We start from the raw sequence: 21,992 nt of genomic DNA on the forward strand, positions 1-21,992 counted from the left end.
TCAGACCAAACACTTGACACTTACTAGCTGGGTGACCCTGGGCAAGTCACTTAACCTCAATTGCCTTAAAAAAAATCAATCAATAAGCATTTATTAATGCTTAATTAATAAGCTACTCTCTTCTAAGCACTGAGCTAGGGATACAAATACAAAAGTGTGACAGTCCCTGCCCTCAAAGAGCTGACACTCTACCAGGAGGATGCAATACCTTTACAGGGAAGTACATACAACATACATGCAAAACACACAGGGGTTTGGGAGATGACACTAATAACTGGGAAAACTAGGAAATAATTTGAAGAAAGTAGCACGTGAAGAGCTAGGGGCTTTAAGAGATAGAGATGGAAGAAAGAATTACAGGCACAAAGGGCAGCCTGTGCAGTCATGGAGGCAGGATATGGAATTTTGTGTCAATCATATACATGAAACAGCAAGTTGGCCGGTTTGGTTGGCATATAGACAGTGAAATGCACAAGAATAAGTGACCTGGAGGTAAGGGCCGGAGCCATGAAGGACTTCTAATGCCAAACAGAGATGGATGTATTTTACCAAAGGGCAACGGATAGCCACTGAAGCTTATTACTGAGACAAGAAGGGAAATAATGCTCAGACATATACTTTAGAAATATCAATTCAGCAGTTGGGTGGAGAATGGGTTGGACAGGGAAGAAAATGGATCCAGGGAGATCTATTAGGAGACTATTGTGATTGTCCAGGCTAGAGCTGAAGAGGGCCAGAACTGAGGTGGTTGTGAATGGGAGAAGACAGAAAGGGACCAATGCTAGAGATGCTAAGGAGGTCAAATGTTAGCGACTGAATAGACAGAGGGAGTGAGAGAGATTTAGGAGTCAAGGGTGGCTCCTGGGTTTTTTACTGGGATGACTGAAGATGGTGGTATCCTCAAGAGAAATAGGGAAGTCATGAGGAGGGATGGATTTAGGGGGAGAGATATTAGGCGCTGTTCGGACACTTAATTTGAGATGCCAATAGAACCCTAATGTACTAACATAAGAACATATGAATGACTAGGTCAGATCCATACTCTAGCCAGTGCAGACCGGAAGGACATGTTTGACTTCCATTTCAAAGATTTTCATCATCCTCATCCTCATCCTCATCGCTGTTGTTGTTGTTATGACCAGATCCTAGGATTCCATTGGCTTATTGAAATGCTAGTAAAACCCAGCAAAAATGAACATTATCTTTCAGGGGAGGAGATGTATATTCGATGAAATAGGGGACTTTCAAACCTTCCTGATAAAAAGACCAGAGCTCAACAGAAAATTTGATCTTCAAATACAAGACTCAAGAGACACATAAAAAGGTAAACAGGACAGAATGAAACAACATGTTTTTAATAAAGGCAAACTATTTACATCCCTACAAGGGAAGATGACACTTGTAACCCTTGAGAACCATATTGTCATTACACCCTGTTAATGGAGTATGCATAAAGGCAGTGGGTATAAGTTGACTTTGATGTAATGATAAAAAAAAAATCTAATCAAGTGGATTAAATGGATCCAAGTGGATTAATCTGATCTAAGAAAATGTACTGAGAGAAAAGGAAAGGAGGAGGCAGACAAGGGTAAATTATATTACAGGAAAAGGCACAAAAACCTATTACAGCTGAGGGAAAGAAGGCAGGGAGATGAGCATTGTTTGAACCTTAATCTCATCAGATTTGACTCAAGAAGGGAGTAACATAATCAGTTAGGTACTAATATGGATACTAACCCTCCTCAGCAATACAAGGATCTGAGACATCTCCAAAGGCCTCGTGATGGAAAATGCTATCCACATCCAAAGAAAGAATTATGGAGTCTGAATGCAGATCAAAGCATACTATTTGCTATTTTTTTTTCTTCTGTTGTGTTTTGTTTCCTCTTTCTGGTGGTTCCTCCTATTGGTTCTAATTCTTCCGTACAATATCACTAATGTGAAAATGTTTAATAGGAATGTATGTGTATAGCCTATATCAGATTGTTTGACGTATTGGGGAGGAAGGTGGGGAGGGAGGGGAAGAAAAATTAAAAACTCAAAAGCTTATGGAAGTGATTGTTGATAAATCAAGATAAAAAAAAGAAATGCCAGTAAAGAAATTTCTTCTACAGATGCTGATCAGGAATTCATCTCTAACTTAGTCTTAGAGAGTTAATCTGGAGACAGATAGATTAAGTGACATATACAGTCATTTTCAGTCATGTCCGACTTTTTGTGACCCCATTTGGAGTTTTCTTGGCAAAGTTACTGAGTGGTTTGCTATTTCCTTTTCCAGCTCATTTTATAGATAAGGAACTGAGGCCAAAAGGGTTAAGTAACTAGCCCAGGGTCGCACAGCTAGTAAATGTCTGAGGCCAGACTTGAACCCTTCCGGACTCTAGGCCAGGTGACCTATCCATACCATCACCTAGCTGCCCAGTCATATACTAGTTAATGTATCAAATCCAGGTCTAACTCTATTTACTACTATCCCAAGCTGCCTGTCTCATCATGAATAAACCAGAACCTTCATTGCACTATTTATACGTTTAGCTCTATATCACTTTTTTGGGGGAGTATAAGTATATAAGTATATCCACTGTTCAGTTAAAACAAATACTGCTTAAATTCAACGTTTTCAAAGTTTAAGGATTAAGGGATGGGGTTAACATTCTAGGATGTGGTTAACAGGTCTATGTTGATCATACCCGAACAGTCAGTTATTTTACAGACTTTATAAAGTTAAACTATCACATTTCTTAAATCAGCTTTTGCCTTTATAGAATGAAATCTTATAGTTTTAATCTCCATTCATAGCCTTTAATCCCCTTGATAATTTCAGCTGTCCTCTGATGATAATCCAAAAGTGTGGTGACCATAACCGTTCATGAGATTCCTAGTGGGAATATGAACAGGTTTGAAAAAAAGTAGACAACAATGTCTGTTTTGTTTTAATAACACATGCTCCTCAAAAGGCACTTGTTCAAGTTAAAAAAAAAAAAAAATCACTGCCTTTGGAGTCTGAGGACTCCAGCTGGGTTCCAGTCCCAGCTCTGGCACTTACTGGCATCATCTTATGTATGATGTCAGGCATCTCTGTAAGTAACTTAATTTCCCTCAGCCTCAGTTTCCTCATCTGCAGACAAAGGGGCTTGTATCAGATGACTTCTAAGGTCCCTTCCAACTCTAAATTGATGAGTATCATACAAGTTCTTGAAACCCATCCCCAAAATCCTCCTTTAGAGGTAGCTAGGTGGTGTAGTGGGTAGAGCACTGAACCTAAAGTAAGGAAGATCTGAGTTCAAGTCCAGCCTCAAACACTTACTAGCTGTGTGACCTTAGACAAGTCACTTCACCTCTGTCTGCTTTAGTTTCCTCAACTGTAAAATGGGAATAATAGCACCTACTTCCCAAGATTGCTGTGAAGATCAAATTAAATAATATTTGTAAAGTGCTTAGCACAGTGCCTGGCACAGAAAGTGCCTGTTCCCTTCCTTCCTGTATACAGTTTTAAAATATTCCAGCGCTCAGCACTGTAACAGACACACAGTAGGCACTGTGGACTTGATATAACATGCTGCAATTTCTCTCTGTCCTACCCCTCAGCTCTCAGCTTCAGGGTTTTCTCCATGGAGGGCTAGAATTCAAACTAATAAAAACAAAAATGATACTGAAAATTCTTCTCAAGTCTTCACATCCAACTAGTTTACTCTCTCACTTGACATCCTACCCTAAACCCCAGGTAACTAACTACCTGGTGGTATTTGCTGTAGCATCTTAGGGCCTTGTTTATACCCATAAAATACTTGCTAACAATCATCACTAAACATTTTATGAAATTACTATTCCAGCTGAAGCTATTCATTCATTCATTCAATACACATTAAGTGCCTACTATGTCCCAGGCACTGTGCTAAATGCTGGTGAAACAAAAAGAGGCAAAAAAAAGTCCCTGCCCCCAAGGAGCTTACAATCTAAAGGAGGAAGATAACATGCAAACAATAGGCAGGCATAATAGGAACTTAATGTTTATTAAATGAATGATTAACTTCATAAAATGTTTAGTGATGATTGTTAGCAAATATTTTGTGGGTGTAAACAAGGCCCTAAGATACTGCAGCAAAAACCACCAAATAGTTACCTGGGGTTTAGGGTAGGATGTCAAGTTAGAGGATAAAGTAGTTGAATGAGAAGACTTGAGATCAATTTCAAATATCATTTTTGGTTTTCTTAGTTTGAATTCTGTCAGCTGAAAACTCCCCATATAAGGATAAATAGGAAATAATTAAAAGAGAGAAAGCACTGGAATTAAGAGGGGTTACCCAGCCCCCTTCTGATAAAGCTATGATTGTATATGCAGGATCCACAATGAACTTCAGTTTACTCTAGAATTCCAAACTATGACCAAATAGCTTTTTCCAGAATTGAAAGGATAGGGAGAGGTTCAAATGACATTGGATGACACTGAGAGAAAATGAAATGGGTGGTTTTCATCACAAGCCTCTAGTCATACATTCTGATGAGGATCACATATGGGGATTGAATTTATTACAAATTTAAGCTATCTAATCACTTACAAAACAAAACGTGTGGGCAGGTAAACGAATAGTTAATTCTAGAGGTCACTTGTCCATTACACCTCTCCAAAAGATGTCACTAACGTAATTATCATGCATCTTGTACAGGCAGGAATACTGTGACAAGGAAAGGTCAAGTGGCTTGGCCAAGGTCAGTCACCGCAAGATTTGTGATTAATACTCCGCCCCCTCCACGCTTTACCTAGAGGCGGGAACTCCAGGTTTAAACGAAAAAATCAAAGAGGTGAAAAAGGGGCTGTCCAAAGCAATCCAGGTAAACGGCTACCTAGGCAGGGGACCAGGACTATTATCCACGCCAAGCTGACACTGGTGTTTTAATGTAAGAATCTCCGGAGAAACACATTAAACACTAAAGCAGTTCAGACGCAGCTCCCAGGGCGGCTGAAACCTCTGACAGAGGATTCCTCCCGCAGCGCCGAACCCTGTTAATTTCACTGTGTGCCTGGGGGGAGGGGTGGAGAGGAGGGGGCTCAGAGACATTCCTCCCAGGACACACACACGCTTTCCAAACACCTCTTCTGGCCCCCAAACCCCGCTTCCTCCTGCTCTCCTGGGCCAACCTCTACTTATGCCAACTCCACAGTTGGCCGTCGGGGAGGCCTAAAGGCAGCAGCCCCCCCCCGCCGCGGAAATAGCCACCACCAACCTGCCAGGGAGAACCGAGACAGGGCCACATTCCGGGCCAGGAGCAACCCGTGCCGCACTGTGGGCGCCGCCATCATGGAATGTACCAAATGTAACGCCGGCGCAGGAGGGGGCCGTGGAGAAAAGGAAGGGGCGGGGTAGCCGAGAGAAGGAGACCTATCACAGGGTTTTCTTTCTCTTTCTCTACATTCTCTGGCCCTCTAGAGATAGAGGGGGATGAGTGTGGCTCAGGGGCAGGTACTTTTTAAGGTAGAGATTGTGCGGCATCCCCTCCTCAGCTCCTGCAGTTGGTACGGTCGGAGGGGGGCGCAGAATGGCGGCTGTGTCTCGACTTTCGAATAAAATCCTGCTGGAAACAATACAAGGTTCTGCGACCCGCGGCGTGCTGCTCGGGTTCGCTCCCGGCTGCTGCCGCTGGGCCCTCGGAGGTACCTGCGGGCCCGGCCCCGGCTCCTGTCCACGGGGATGCGGGAGGGTTGGGACTGGGGTTGGAGGGGAGCTCGGGCCGTCATTGCTTATAAAGTAGCCACCTCCCCCCCACCCCCCTCTGCGAGGTGTGGACGCCAATCAATCCCTCCGCGAACAAGCCGAGGCCTTGCTGGAAGGCCCGCACAGCTTGCCAGGTGTTTGCTCGGCTTGGTTCTAGGCTATAGGCAGAATCGTAGGCCCTGGAGGCAATGCTTAGAACACTGCTAATTAGATCAGTGGCCCTCTTTTTCAGTAAAGTGAAGTCTATGGTCCCAATCACGAATGAATTTTTAAGAAATTAGAGGCACGAAAATAAAGATAGTTTGCTTTATATATATTACTTTGCGTGTCGTCTCCCCCATGAAGTTGTAAGCTCCTTGAGGGCGGCGAATGGCTTTTTAGCGCAGTGCCTTGCACTTAGTAGGTGCTTAATAAATGTTATTTGATTGATAAAGATGTAAATCCTTGAGTTAGATAAACAACCTCAAGTGACCCTATGGACCTTTTCTAGGGGAACTTTTTGCAGTATACATACATACTCCCTCGGCTATGGGAAATTTTTTTTCCAGGTGGAGGGAAAGGAGGATATAGACAGACAGATAGATGTATACATAATATATATACATATGTGTATATGTAGATATACACACATGTACATACTCACGCTTAGCACTTGACAAGTATTTCATTTGATCCTCACAACAACTCAGAGTGCTGTTTATTATCCCCATTTTATAGTTGAGGAAACTGAGGTTGTGACTTGTCCAGGGTCACAAAACTTGGATAAATTCACTAGCTGCCTCCAGAGGATTTGGGGGGGTGATTTTCAAGAGCTTGTGTGATGCTTATGGATTTAGAGCTGGAAGGGACCTTGAAGGTCATCTAGTCCAAACCCCCTTATCTGCAAATGAGAAACTCAGGCTGAGGGAGACTAAATGACTTACAGAGATGCCCAGCATCTTACACGGGATGATGGCAGTAAGTGTCAGAGCTGGGACTTGTACATCTAAAGTGCCACCAGCGAAGCATTAGGTGGCCATCTAAGGATTTATAGCTGGAAAGGACCTGAGAGAACATGTGGGTCTTATCTGCTCATCATTTTTCAGCTGAGAAATGGAGGCCTAGAGAGACAGTGACTTCCCAAGGTCACACATGTGATAAGTAGCTAACCTGGATTTTGAAGTGATCTGTTCTGACTTCAGATCCATTGCTCTTTCTGGTACACCTGGCTTCCTAACTGCTGATGTTTGTATATGGAATTCCAGAGATAGACAGCATAAGTATTTTTCCCATTTTACCAGTGAGAAAACTGTGGCTCAAGGGTTTAGGCAATCTGCCATGGTAATATCTAAAAAATGACATTGTTTAGGCTTGTCCCCCTCTTTATGACTCTGTTTGGGGTTTTCTTGGCTAAGATACTGAAGTGGTTTGCCATTTCTTTCTCCAGCTCATTTTACAGATGAGGAAACTGAGGCAGACCGGGTTACGTGACTTGCCCAGGGTAACCCAGCTAGTAAGTGTGTGAGGCAGCATTTGAGCTTGGGTCCTCCTGACTGACTCTCAATCCACTGCACCAATAATTGACTGGAGGGGAACTCAAATCCAGATCTTCTAACTCCAGGTCTAGGGTTTGTTTGCACTATTCTCTTCTCCCTTTACTAAGATTCTTCTAGTCCTTCCTTCTTACATACTTTTGACAAATCTAAGAGTTCAGTAGAAAAGATCTAATCACTTCTCTGTTTTGCAGCTTCATTACCCTTCCATCCCAGGAACCCCCACTGTAGAACTGATAAATATCATCAAAGTTTGCTGGCCTGCCTTTGCAGGTCCCCATTTCTTCTGCCTCATTACACTGTAGAATGAACCTGGACTCCCAAAGGCTCTGCCATTGTAGCTTATGCTCCAGCACATCCACCCTGGAAGGCTTGGAGCATAGGCCTGGTTCCCGACTTGTCTGAGGACCAGCCTAGCTGGGTTTGGAAAGGCTGATCAGGTATATACAAAATGAAAGCACAGTAATTTGGGGGGAATGTATTGTAGCGGTGGGGGTGATCAAGAAAATCCTCCTGTAGAAGGTGATATGAGCTGCATTTTGAAGGTATCTAGAAGGTGGGGGTAAGGAGGAAATACATTAGAGCATGGGGTAGCCTGTGCTGTGCCAAGATATTGTGTATGAGGGACAGCAAAGAGGACCAGTTTATCTGTGCCACTGGGCATGGGAAGGTAAGTTGGAGACAAGTTGGTTTGTTTACAGGTTTACTGCCAAAATGAGGTCATGGGTAACTAATGGAGTTTATTGAGTTGGGGAGGGGGATGGGGTGGGGGGAAGTGGAGAAATGCTTGAAACTGTGGTTTAGGAAAATTATTTTGGCTCTTTTGTAGAGGATGAGGCCTTGAGCCCTTGGAGGTACCCTCAGTCCTGGGTTTCAGCCTCAGTTTCCTCATCTATGGATAATTGGGTTGGACTAGATGACGTCTGTGGTCTCAACTCCAAATCCATGACTATTACCTGGGCTCTTAAAATTGACCCCCCAAATCTCCTTTTAAGGCAGCTAGGTGGTTACCTAGGAGCAGGAGAGGGAAGAGCCTGGAACTGGAGAGACCAATTAGAAGGCACTTGGAATTGGCAGGGGCAAGAGGTGATGAGAGCCCATAGTGCACAGAAATAAGGTAAATAAAGTCAGTTTGCTTTTCTGCCTTCCCCTCTTTAATTTAAGTCTTTGGGTAAGATGATTGAATACACAAAGCTGAATGTTGTATGGTGCATTTTTTCACAATCTCTTTGTGAGAGTAAGACAGCATTGATTCACTCCTATCTAAGTCATATGTGATCCTACCTCAGGGCTTAGAGTTAGCTTGTCTGATTCTCATAATATCATGGACTTATTCTTTTTTTTTTTTTTTTTTAAGGCAGTTGGGGTTAAGTGACTTGCCCAGGGTCACACAGCTAGTGTCAAGCGTTTGGTCCGAGGCCGAATTTGAACTCAGGTCCTCCTGACTTCAGGTCCAGTGCTCTTTCCACTATGCCACCTAGCTGCCGCTTCATGGACTTATTCTTACATATTGTCCCTAAAATTTTAAAATTCCCTAACCAGAGGTAGCAAAATATCAAATTACTCTAAAATGGTAATCATTTTAACAGAGGTAAGGTGTTGAAACTTGATGTGCTTTCTCAGTGATTGTGTGTTGGTTTTACACATACAGTGTATTATTGGGCAGTACAGTTTACAAGTGGCCAAATTTTGAGGATTATATGGCCATCTGGTATTCTGGTGAGTAGCCCACCAAAGCATAACACAAAATCATCATCTCTGGTGTTCTCAAGAGCTGAAAGGGACCCCAGAGGCCATCTAATTCAATCCCTTCCATTTATTTTTTTGAGAAAATAATACTTGAAAAGTCAGGTCACTTGTCAAATGTCATATGTTTGATAAGTGGCGCAACCAAATTTGAACTCTAGTCCTGTGACAACCAGTTAATTCTTTCTGCTGCACCAAAAGGAGGAAAACAAGAAGAGGAAGGGCGAACAGGAAGAGAAAGGGAAAGAGAAGTGGAAAGGAAGAAGGGGAAGAGGTCTAGAAGCATTTATTAAGCACCTACTATGTGTCAAGCACTGTACTACTTATTCAAGGATACAGAGAAAGGCAAAAGCAAGTCCTGTACTCAAGCTCACAACCTAAAAGGGGAGACAACATGAAAACAACTATATATGAACAAGATATATACAGGATAGGGCCGCTAGGTGGCGAAATAGAGCATTGGCCCTGGAGTCAGGAGGACCTGAGTTCAAATTCGGCCTTGGACCAAACACTTGACACTTACTGTCTTTGTGACCCTGGGCAAGTCACTTAACCCCAATTGCCTTTTAAAAAAAAAAGATACATATAGAATAGACTGGAAATAATCAACAGAGGCAAGGCACTAGCATTAAGGGGGCTTGGGAAGGACTGGTAAAGTTGAAGCTGGGGCTTAAAGGAAGCCTAGAGGCAGGGATGAGGAGTGAGGGCAGGCCAGGTGTGGGAGGAAAACACATATAGTAGGGAGATTTTTGGAGAGATTGGAGCTCCTTGGCCAAGAGGCCAGTGTTACTGGATCATATTATCCCTGGAAGAGTGGGTATGTGAGAAGATTAGAAGGGCATGAGAGACCAGGGTATAAAGGGCTTTGAACACCAGGCACAGTATTTTGTGTTTGATCCTGAAAATAATCGGGAATCAAGTTTATTGAATGGGCATATGGTGTGACCTGTGGCAGCTGGGTGGCTCGGTGGATAGAGTGCTGGCCCTGGAGTCAGGAAAATGAGCTTCCTGAGTTCAAATGTGTCCTCAGACTCTAGCTGTGTGACCCTGGGCGAGTCACTTCATGCTGTTTCTCTCAGTTTCCTCATCTGTAAAATGAACTGGAGAAAAAATGACAAACCACTCCAATTTGTTTTGTTTTGTTTTTTTGCCAAGAAAATCCCAAATGAAGTCGTAAAGTATAGGACACGAGCGAAACGACTGAACAACAACATGGTGTGATCTGGTCAGGCTTGTGCTTTGGGAAGATCACTAACTGAGAGGAGAATGGATTGGAATGAGGAGATCGATACTTGAGTCTGGGAGATCAGCTAGAAGACTGATATGTTAGTAATGATACCAGTAGTTCAGAAAAACCTGGGAAGACTTATGTGACTGATGCAAAGCGAAGTGAGCAGAACATGTACACAGTAACAGCAATATTGTGTGATGATCAACTGTGAATGCCTTAGTTGTTCTCAGCATGCAGTGAGGCAAAAGAATTCTGAAGGGCTTACGATAGAAAATGCTGTCCACATCTAGAGAAAGAACTAATGGAGTCCGAGTGCAGATAGAAGCATACTTTTTAAACTTCATTTTTCCTGTTTTTTCTTTTTTTTTTCTTTTGGTCTGTTTTCTTTTGCAATATGAATAATGTGGAAATATATTTTACATGACTGCAAAAGAAAACACAGACCAAAAAGAGAAAAAAAAGAAAACATTCAAAACTTGGCCTTGATTGATACCTTCTCTCCGATCATTATTATACAGCATTATTGTTACACACACCTTATTTTTCTCTTGCCACAGATTGCCTCTTCCCAGCAAATAACCATCTCCCAAAATTGTTGAGAATTGTCACTAAAGAAATGCACACAGAGCGTTTTGTGTCTTTTTTCTTTCGTCAATGTTTGCATGGGATTTGTTCTCATGTGGAGATGGGGGCCCAACTAGAGCAGGAAAGTAGCTCTCAGGCACTGACCATGGGGAGTGGAAGTGGGAAAATGCTGGATAGGAGCCAGACAACCAAGCTTCAATCCAATTTGATTATTGAATAAGCTTTGTGACTTTGAGTAACTTACTTAACCTCTCTGGACCTCAGCTACATCATTAGTAAAATGAGAATAATTTATATTTGCCCTGACTATAAAGGTCAGAGGGGATGATAGAGAAAGAGCTTTGGAAACTGTAATGTGCTGTATAATTGCCTATTAATAATGTAGCCAGTAAATTCCTTTTGCTGTTTTTATTTTCCTCTTAAACTTTTAGGGAAACGCTATCTGCTTACAGATGATGTCGTGAAACTGCAGGAATTCCAGCAAGTGAAGGTAGCGGTTTCCTCTCGATTTCATGGCAAAAAAGGTAATGGTGATGATTTGGTTAAGCTGGTTTTTATTGACTGATCCTCACCACGTGATGATGATGATGATGATGATGATGATGATGATGATGATGATGATGATGATGATGATAGTTAGCATTTATATAGTGCTTACTGTATACCAGGCAATGTGCTTCCAAAGCCCCTTATAATTGGATCCTACTTTACCTATGCCTCAGAGTTTTTCATCATTCCCCAATATATAGCCGTTTCTTTAATCCGACTGGTCTTGCTGTCCTCTCCATATGTCCTGTCTATTCCTGCCTCCATTTTTTTATTATATCCCTGTCAACAGAATTTTGAATTCAGTCCAGACTGGACTGGTGTCTAACCTGGGAATGGCCAGAGCTGAACAAAGCAGGCTAGAGGCGGGTGTGTCAGGACACAAAGTCATGGCATAATTTATTTCAGAGTGAGGGAAATGACTTGCAAGGAAGCCGCCCCCCTCCTGAGAAGGAGGGCTTTAACATGTTAAGGTACAAGCAATGTTTATATGCATAAGTGGGCTAGACTGTGACATAATCATTCTTAGGTCTTGAGTAGCAATCCCATGCGTGGACAATGCCGGTACAGTCTCCAAGTTGATTGTCTCACAGCAGGGTACAGTACCTGGTTTGGTTCACTTAGCTGTTACAAGGAATGAGATTGTGAACAAGTCAAGCAAGGCGATGGATGGCTCTCAGGTTGCTGGGAAGATACGGGGCAGTAAACACCTGGTGCTTGGTCAAAGCAGTACCTTTTGCCAAAGAGTGAGATCATTCACGGCACAAAGAATAGTTGTTATGCCAAGCTCAGGGCATAGTCTGCTTGGAAACAGGGTGCCTCCAGAATATTTTGACATCCCCTGGTAGAATGTAGGGGTGACTAGATAGTTCAGTGGATAAAGTGCTGGGCCTGGAGTCAGGAAGACTCATCTGAGTGAGTTCAAATCTGGCTTCAAACACTGCTATGTGACCCTGGGCAGGTCACTAGGCCCTGTTTGCCTCAGTTTCCCCATCTGTAAAATGAGCTGGAGAAGGAAATGGCAAACCAGTCCAGTATCTCTGCCAAGAAAACCCCAAATGAGGACACATAGAGTCAGACATGACTGAAAAACGACTGAATAACAAAGTAGAAGGAAAGTTTTTTTTTGTTTTGGTTTTGGTTTTTTTAGGACAGGAATTAGATGGTTGTTGTTCTGTCTTGGTATCCGAAGCATCTGTCCTAGTGCAGGGCACACAATAGGTGTTGAATGAGTGTTTATTGGCTTGTACTGTGTGACATTTGTTTATGTCTTCCCTTTACTTGAGATCCCTTCTCTTGTGACATCTGCCTATTTACTCTTCAAAACCCAGCTCAAAGTCCATAAGCTTTCTGAAGCATTCCCTAGGCTAACTCACACTGATATGTATGTTTTTTGGACTTGGATTTTATTTACAGTCACTGTTGTATGACTTAGTGCTTGTTTGGTCCATGATTGTTTTATTTATGTGCATCATATCCTCCTAATTGGATCCCCAGTTGCTTGACAGTAGAGAACACATCTTATCCCAAATACCCCCAATAGCACCTAGCACCATGCTGGGAATGTGGTAGCTACTCAGTAAACAATTGTTGATTCATTTTAAAGTGCGGATTAAATCCCTTGTAACTTTGAATACTTGGAGACTTACTTGAGCAGGTGGAGAGTTACTCCATTTAAAATCTCAGTAGATTTGAAATCTCTAGACTAGGGGTGGAGAACCTAGAGCTACGTGGCCTTCTAGGTCCTCAAGTGCGGCCCTTTGACTGTATCCAAACTTCACAGAACCAAACCCTTTAATAAAAAGATTTGTTCGATAGAGCTTGGACTCAGTCAAAAGGCCACACCCAAGGACCTAGAAGGCCACATGTGGCCTTGAAGCCAAAGGTTCCCCACCTCTGCTCCAGATAATGGAGATAATATGTCATAGAATCAGTGTTAGAGCTAAAAGGGACTTCAGAGAGCTAAACCAACCTCCTCATTTTACAGATGAGAACACTGAGGCCCAGAGAGTTGAGTAGATAGAGATACTTGAATAGGTCTGCCACATTATTGCTGTGGACACTCCCTCCAGCCCCACCTCCTGCCTACACTACTTCATACTGTAAGAATCTTGTCCAAGTCTTTCTGCCAACTTCCATAGAGAATCCACCCAGTGCCCGGAAGGCCAGCCTCTGTTTCTTTTAATATCCTGTGCTTATGAGGGCAGCTCCCTGAGCCCCCGAAACATGAGAATACTGAGGTAGGACATAGGCAACATTATTATAGAACCACTCAGTCAGCCTTCCTTAATTTTATTTTAAAACAGAAAAAAATTCCTTTCCTCTGATTTAAAGTCTTGTTTTCATAGTATTTCTGCTTTTATTTTTTGTGGAATGCCCAAGTCGTATTCTTCCAAAATACTTGACCATCACAGTTGTCACTAAATCTTGTACATTGTTTTTTTTTTTAATCAACTTAAAATACTAAGAAAGCCACACTGCCTTCTGGAAAGCAGATACCTGCTTTCTGTTTGACTCCCAACCTCTCTCTGAGCAGCTCTTAGCTAGAATCCAGCCTTTCTAACTTCAAAAAATAGTATTTACTTTGGGGCTGCCCTCACAGTTACTTACATGGGAATACATCCTTTGCAAGAAAGGTTAAAGACTCTGGGTCTGCTAGTTCAGTGATCCTACCACTAAAAAGAAACTGTCTGCTTTTGCTGCTTACATTTAAGCAACAAAAGCCCCAAAACAACAAAGCCCAAAAGTCAGGTAGAAAGAGAAGTAAGAAGGAGGTACTGGGGTAGAGTTGAGTTACGTGAAAGAAATGCAAAGAATTCCCAGATGGCGCAAGGTCAAACATTGTTGCTAAAAAGAAACAGATAAAAACCATGTTTCCTATACCTTTAGTTCTTTGTTTCCTTTCTGTTTTCCTACTGAGGGTCTACAATAACTCATCTGCCAGTAGATTTTATATATGCCTCCATTTTGTTTCCTTTTTCCCAACTTAGCTTCTATCTATAGACCTTGTAAGACCAGTCTGCTTGAGGTAGGCCTCACTGTCTGTCCCCCATTCATGGAATATTCTCCTTACTCACTTCCTCCTTCCTTTAAATTTTCTCTTTAAAAAATCAGTTCAAATCCTGCTCTCTGCAGGAGATTTTTCCAGTCCTCCCAGCTTTCCCCGTGAGGTTACCTTGCATCTCCCTTATGAAAAGGTGAATTTCCTGAGGGTAGGCTCTGTTTTTTGCCTTTTTTTGTGTCCACAGCACTTAGCACAGTGCCTGACATATGATAGACACTTAATGCTTGTTGATTGACTCCTATTGAACATGGTCTTCCATAGGACTCATGGACCCTGAATTCCTTTTAGTCCTCTACTATCATTAGCTGAGATTAGTTTCTCTTCTCTCCCTCACAGTGTAGCCTAGGTGATGACTGCCGCACTTGAATTTCTTCTTTTATTTTTTTGTTATATTTTTACTAATTTGTTTATTTTTAGTTTTCAGTATTCACTTCCACAAGATTTTGAGTTCCAAATTTTCTACCCATCTCGCCCCTCCCCTCACCTCAAGACTGTGCATTCTGAATACCCCTTCCCCGATCCTGCCCTCTCTTCTATCACACTCCCCCTTCGCTTATCCCCTTCCCCTTCTATTTTCCTGTAAATCAGGATAGATTTCTATACCCCATTGCCTGTATATATTATTTCCCAGTTTTATGTAAAAACAATTTTTAACATTTGTTTTTAAAGCTTTGGGTTCCAAATTCTCTCCCTTCCTTCCTCCTCACCCACCTTCATTGGGAAGGCAAGCAACTCAATACAGGTTGTACATGTGTAGTCATGCAAAACACTTCCATAGTAGTCATGTTGTGAAAAGCTATGTTTCCATTCATCCTCTCCCATCCCTCGTTTATTCCATTCTCTCTTTTTTGACCCTGTCCCTCCTTAGAAGTATTTGCTTCTCATTACCCCCTTCCCTAATCTGCCCTCCCTTCTATCATTTCCCCACTTTCTTATCCCCTTGCCCCCTATTTTCCTGTAGGGTAAAACACTTGGATTTCTTTCAGAAATCTATTTTAAAGACATGGAAGAAAAGATGAAGAAAAAGGCTCTCATCTTAAAGGAGGAACTGAAAACCCTGCTCCATTTATGTGAGACCCGAGATGACATGGAGCTAGCAAGAAGTGCTATTTACAGGTGAGCCCCTTTACCTGCTTTTTACCTATGGATAGAGAAATGTTCCAGGGCCCTTTTAGGAATGATCCTTCTCACCCTATCACTGACAGAGAGTAGGGAGGTGTGTGGGGGTAAGAACGGGAGTGGGGGGGGGAAGGTAAGATCATCACAGTAGTCACCACTTCACACAGTCTACATGTTACCTTTTCTACCAGTAGGAAATTGGGAATATTTATTATACTATTGAGGTTTTACAAAATTGAATTTTTTATATATCTTTTTGCTCGCCTTCCCTTCTGCTACTTGTCCTCTCTTCTATCACTCAGTGTCTTGGATACCCTAATTGTCCCTTGGGTTTCCAAGTGCATGTGGACACCCGATGATGCACAGTTCTCCTGCTTTAGTCTTACTTTCCTGAAAATGAGCTGACCCATGTTGTATTAGCCTTAGTTCTGCCTGTTAAAGGTGATCCTTTTTCTCTGCGTGATCTCTCATTTCTGTGCCACGTGCATATTGAGAAAGCTAGCTAGGTGCATGATTGAAATAATCACTGTGTCTCACCACCATCAAGTCATCTTCCTGTGAGATCACACCAAGCTCTGAAACTCAAATCTCTTGGACCCCATGTCCCTGGTGTCCCTCCTGCCTTCTGAGTGGAGATGATGGAGGGTGGACATTAAAGAGCTCCTCGTGGATCCTTCACTTTAGGAGGGGCTTAAGATAGCCATCTCATCATTTCCTACCCAGCTGCAGGATTTGCTAGACCCATTTCCTTCTCCTCACCCATCACCATCACCCCCTCTTTTTGGTTCTTCTTTAGATATCCCCCCATTAATTTCCCTTTAAGAATCAATTCAAGCATATAATTTATTCATTATATTTATATGTAAATATATAATATGTTATGTTATATATTATATACATATATTATAATATAATTTATAACATATAATTATATTATGATTATAATATATAAAATATATTTATATATTATAATTCAGCATATAATTTGTTCTTTATATATAGTATATGCAAAGTGCTCCATATTAGTTACAATTTTCTTTTAAAAAAAAAGAAAACAGTTTAGGGGCAGCTAGGTGGCTCAGTGGATTGAACTCTGGCCTTGCAGTTGGGAGGACCTGAGTTCAAATCCAGCCTCAGACACTTGACACTTACTAGCTGTCTGACTCTGGGCAAGTCAATTAACCCCGATTACCAAAAGCAAAATAACAAAAATTATTGATGCCTTTTGTCTTTTACATCATGGTTATTTCAACCACTGAAGCCCTCCCTTGTGACAGAAAAAATCCAATTAACCAAAAACATCTGGTGCACTGACCATTTCTGACGTTATATTCAGTATCCTGTACCAGTAGGAATCCACCTCTGAAGAAGGAGGTATGTTTCGTTATCTGTTCTTTATTATCTGTTTTCTAGTTTTTCAGAGATTGACCTCCTGTGAGTGAGCTTGTTTATATTATCTTTTTTTTTTTTAATGGCTAGGCAATGGGGTTAAGTGACTTGCCCAGGGTCATCCAGCTAGTGAGTGTCATGTGTCTGAGGCCGGATTTTTGAACTCAGGTCCTCCTGAATACCTAGCTGCCCCAGCTCATTTATATTGTCATGGTCATTATGTAGATTGTTTTCCTGGTTCTGCTTATTTTGCTCTGCATTAGTTCATATAGAGCTTCCCATGTTTCTATGAATTCCTCATGTTTATCATTCTTTTTCACACACTAATATTTTATACACGATAACCATTTTTTAGCCCATTCTGTAATTTTCTTTAATTTGCAAAAATAATTTACATTGGTGTAATGATTTAAGGTTTCCAGAGTGTCATCAATATATTATCTCATTTGATCCTCATCATACAACAATTATTATTTTTATTGTCATTTTATAGCTGAGATTAAATGACTTGTCCAGGTCGCATATCTGATTTGGGATTGGAACTGCTGCTTCACCAGGCTGCCTGATTAGATCAGGGACATCTGAAATGTATAAATCACCATTATTGTCGATCATAAAATTCATGTAACCAGCTATAACTGACGAATCATAATGTAACTCCCAACTTCCTTCAGTGATTTCAGTTAGTCAGTAAACTTTTATTAAGCACCTGGGGCCCATCTGCAGTCATCCTGATCTATATGTGGCCACTGGATCCAGATGGCTGTGGAGGAGAGAGTGAGACTGGTGACTTTGCACAGCCCTCCCTCCCTTAAATCCAATTCACTTGCAAGTCATGGTGTCACCTTCCCGATGTCCTGGGTCCTCTTTGAGTATGAAGGACAAACAACAACCTATAAGCAGTCTGAGCTGCCCTTCTGGGGGACCCAACTAGAACCCAGTTCGAGTTGGGAAATGCAGCTCCTTCCTTCCTCCCTCCCTTCCTTCCCCTTCCTTTCCCTCCTTCCTCTCCCTCAGTCCACATAGATTATCATACCCTTACCTGCAGTTGCTTGGCCCAAAGGAATGTACATTTTGGTGGCTGAAACCTAGCTAGTTTTCTTGGGGTTTAAGGGCTAGATTTCTATAAAGACCATGCCTTAAAACCAGTGCACTCTGGCTTCTATTGATTGGCCAACAAGCACCACTAACTAACCAGTGGTGCCCAAGCACCACTTAGTGGTCTTTGTTTGGATCCCAGAGGCTCAGAGTGAATGTAAATACTAATTGTTTCTGTTTTGGCTAGAAACCCTAAAGGTCTTCACCTCCCAAATTGATTTTTAAAAATTTTTTGGATTAGGTACAAGGGGCCGTTCTCTGTCTCATTTTTTTTTCTTTTAATTATTTTTAGTTTTCAGCAATCACTTCCATAAGTTTTTCAGTTTTAAATTTTCTCCCCTTCCCTCCCTATTGAGGTTTAGGGGTTTAGGGGGGCTGGGACCCCAAAATCACAACACGTAGGTCCTGCCTGAAAGAATTCAACCCAACCCTTTTAGCCGAAGACAGGGTTTATTAGAACATCCATCATATTGGGCAGACTCTTAAGGAGTCAGAATGTTAAGAAAGGTATTGACTAGATTTTAAGAGCCCATGGCTAGATTATAAGAATCTGAGCATCTTAGTAGAGTCAAGATGGACCTTATATACAGAAAGACTATGGGAGGGATCTAGGAGTGGCCTAGTAGTCTATGAGGTAATAGAACTCCAGGGACTTAGACCCTGTGGCCTAGGGAGAATGGAGCCTAGATAGGATTAAGGGTGGGAAGTGGCCTGGGGCCATAGGGAGATAAGACAATGTAGGGCTAGGCTAGGTTAAGGGTAATTGAATTGGGAGATTGGGTGTAGCCACAATGAAAGACCAGCTGATGGGATTATAGCCTCAGACTAATGCCAATTTGGCCATGTGGGAAAGTCCAGGGTTTTTCCTTTTTGGGGTCTAGATGACATCCTCATCATTCCTGCCTCCTCCTCAAGACTTCCGCGCAATCTGATATAGGCTTTCCAGATACATTCCTATTAAACATTTTCACATTAGTCTTGTAAAGAAAAATTAGAAGCAATAGGAAGAACTACAAGAAAGAAGAAACAAAACAAAACAGAAGAAAAAAAAGAGCAAATAGTAGGTGTCAGCAGGCAGAGGAGGGCAGCTCTAAGTTTCTTCTTTCATTAACCATTAGCCCTAGAATAAGCCATGTGCATGCAGTCCTTGCACCTCTGAATCTCCCTGATTCCCTAGAAATCCATAGTAGGTATTTGTCCCCTTCCCTTCTCTCTTACTGTTTGATAATTTCATCTTTTTCATTATTAGGTACCATGCTGAAAACAGAAATGTCTGCTTTGGGGAATTTAAGTTTGGACCCCTTTTTATAAGGCTTTGCTATGAGCTGGACCTAGAACAGTCTGCGATGGAACTCATCAAAGACCAGGTCTGTCATTTATAATTTGTCTGCTTTGGCCATTTTCATGAGGGTGACCTTGGCCATTTCCATGAGGGTGTCATTGGCCGCTTTCCATAAGGGTGACATTGGCTATTTCCTGTAAGGGTGACACGTTTCCTTTTTGATAATGCCGTGGAGAAAAGTCGCCTCCTTTTCACATGTAGTTTTCCTTTGTGCCACTGCAAATCTAGCACTGAATTGTTTGGGCCATTGGTATAACCCAACACAGTTTGCTTTTTTCCACTTCTTTGGGTGCTAGTCCCCATTAAAATATGTCAACATATTAGTTGTAGCAGCAGTGTGGGTGATTGCCAGTAACATATAATTCATCAGTAACATATAATTCATATAAACAAAGACAGACAGATGTCTTCTCTCTCCAGTCAGAGCTCACAGCCATATTCAGAGGAACAAAGCATTCCCAGGGTGGTGCTCTCCATTTCTGGGCCATTCCTTCCTTCCCACTTTTGTGTCTTTTCTTCTGGTTATTTATAGCAGAAGTATCACACATGCACATTGCTGCCTACGTTTCTTCCAAATGTAACTGGGTGATATTTAACAAAATAAATAAAAGTGCAATAGAATATAGATAATGTTAATATGTGGTTTCCTAGGTCAGTCCATGGGGATCATTATGTGTGATTTAGTGGCCCCCTGTTTCTTTTTGAGTTTGACACCACTGATTTACAAGACCTTGGATTTTGATCTGGAAAGGGCCAGTCATTAAATCCAACCCCCCATTTTGTAGATGAGGAAACTGAGACACAGAGAGATTAAGGGATTTACACATAGTCACCCAAATCACTAAAGCAGAGCCAAGATTTGAACCCATATACTTGGATTCTAAATCCAGCATTTTTTCTGCTGAATCACTTGTTACAGTTTTTAGAACATTTAAACATATTGTTATTTCATCTGATACTCATAAGATCTCGCAGATGTGGGAAATGAGGTACACAGAGCTTAATTGACCTGCTGAAGTCACAGTTAGTTGAGACTTATAGGCTGGGTCTTCCCTTAGTCTAGGGCATTTTCAGGAACAAACTGGCTGGTAAATCAGAGGTTTATTAGGAGCTTCCTTAGTTACACTAAGTTTTCTTCCACAGGAAGGTTTGCACATTACTGAAGAGTTAAGGTATACTGTACTTTCAGAGGACCCACATATAAACATCTACCTTACACAAGAAATGAATGAGAAAGTGATTTTATAGGAAAAGGAATTCTATGCTTTTAACACTGGGAATGCATCTTTGTGCGTTTAGGTGTTTATTGACAGCGTAATACCACCAATATAATAACAATAACCATAATAATAATGTATAGCTATATATTTAAAGTTTATACAGTACTTTCCTTACAATGACTCTGTGAGGTAGATATTGCAGGTGTTGTTACCACTGCTGACATAAGATTTAAAAAAAATAATAATAATGGCTGTGAGCCCATTGAATGTTTGAATATTTGAAAGTCAGCCTAGCGTGATGGATTGGGAGCTGATTTAGAACTCTGGAAGACTTGGGTTCAGGTACTGCCTCTGACGTACACTGGATATCTGACCATAGGCAAAGCAGTTGCCCTTTCAGTGTTCCGGGCCACCCTCTGAGACTGCAAGTTACACAACAGTTACAACTCTGCATTAGAAGAGGGAAGGTCGGGGCAGCTAGGTGGTGTGTGGATAGAGCACCGGCCCTGGAGTCAGGAGGACCTGAGTTCGAGTCTGGCCTCAGACCCTTGACACTAGCTGTGTGACCCTGGGCAAGTCACTTAACCCCAATTGCCTCACAAAAACAAACAAAAAAAAAAGAAGAGGGAATGTCTTTGTTTAGAACCAATAATATCAAATAATAGCTAATATCTATGTAGTGCTGACTATAGGCCAGGCACTGTGCTAAGCACTTTATAGTTATTATTTCACAGAAATGATCATTGTAAAGCACTTACTTAGCACGGTGCCTGGGCCATAGTCAGAACTATATGTTAGCTATTATCATAGAGAAAATAATTGTAAAGCGCTTAGCACAGTGAATTATTATCTCTAGGAGATACTTATTGTAAAACACTTAACATAGTGCCTGACACATAGTAAGCACTATATAAATGTTAGATATTATAGAGAAAACAATTTTAAAGTATTTAGCCAAGTGAATTATCTCTAGGAGATAATTATTGCGAAAAGCTTAGCATCGTGAATTATCATCTGTGAGATAATCATCGTAAAGGACTTAGCACAGTGAGATAATAATCATAAAGCATTTGCACAGTGCTTAGGACATTTGTTGTTTTTGGTTAAATAACTATACTTGTTAGCAAGGATATGCAGATAATGTTTAACAACCTTCTCTCTGTGGGGAGCGGTAGGATTATACACATGACCCACTTTGAAGTTTAATCTACAGTACTAATGTTCTTCATCACAAAAGTCTAGAAGATCAGCAAAACAATCACTCGAGCCATGATTTGTAGCATTTGCCAATTTTCTAAGGTATAAATGCTCATGCTAAAAATTTAACAATTGGCTTTTGTGAACTGGTACTACCAGCATAGTGCTGCCTGTCAGAGAGAAGGGGCTAGTTTGTCTCTTCCCGGCAA

The 21,992-nt window shown here is 41.6% G+C and overlaps 2 protein-coding genes across 7 annotated transcripts in view; one reads left to right on the forward strand and one right to left on the reverse strand.

Moving 5' to 3' along the window:
* Positions 1-5,330, reverse strand: part of MRPS27 (mitochondrial ribosomal protein S27) — a 135,913-nt gene extending 130,583 nt beyond the window's left edge. Inside the window, exon 1 of the mRNA XM_027864227.1 lies at positions 5,227-5,330. Within this exon, the coding sequence (XP_027720028.1) occupies positions 5,227-5,302 (76 nt within the window). The 5' untranslated portion in view covers positions 5,303-5,330. The remainder of the gene's footprint in view (positions 1-5,226) is intronic.
* A 76-nt stretch (positions 5,331-5,406) lies between these two features.
* PTCD2 (pentatricopeptide repeat domain 2) overlaps positions 5,407-21,992 on the forward strand; it is a 43,949-nt gene continuing 27,363 nt past the window's right edge. The window contains exons 1-6 of one of the 6 annotated variants that reach the window (XM_027864231.1): positions 5,593-5,653; positions 7,441-7,686; positions 8,242-8,363; positions 11,240-11,332; positions 15,380-15,534; positions 19,274-19,391. In XM_027864231.1, coding sequence (XP_027720032.1) covers positions 11,321-11,332; positions 15,380-15,534; positions 19,274-19,391 — 285 coding nt within the window. In that variant the 5' untranslated portion in view covers positions 5,593-5,653; positions 7,441-7,686; positions 8,242-8,363; positions 11,240-11,320. Of the gene's footprint in view, positions 5,654-7,440; positions 7,687-8,241; positions 8,364-10,234; positions 10,318-11,239; positions 11,333-15,379; positions 15,535-19,273; positions 19,392-21,992 lie in introns of those variants that run through there. The other 5 variants (XM_027864234.1, XM_027864233.1, XM_027864228.1 and 2 more) reach the window with 5 other exon arrangements.

The sequence above is a fragment of the Vombatus ursinus genome, unplaced genomic scaffold (genome assembly GCF_900497805.2).
Source record: "Vombatus ursinus unplaced genomic scaffold, bare-nosed wombat genome assembly UNPS02014774.1, whole genome shotgun sequence".
Taxonomy (NCBI): Eukaryota; Metazoa; Chordata; class Mammalia; order Diprotodontia; family Vombatidae; genus Vombatus; species Vombatus ursinus.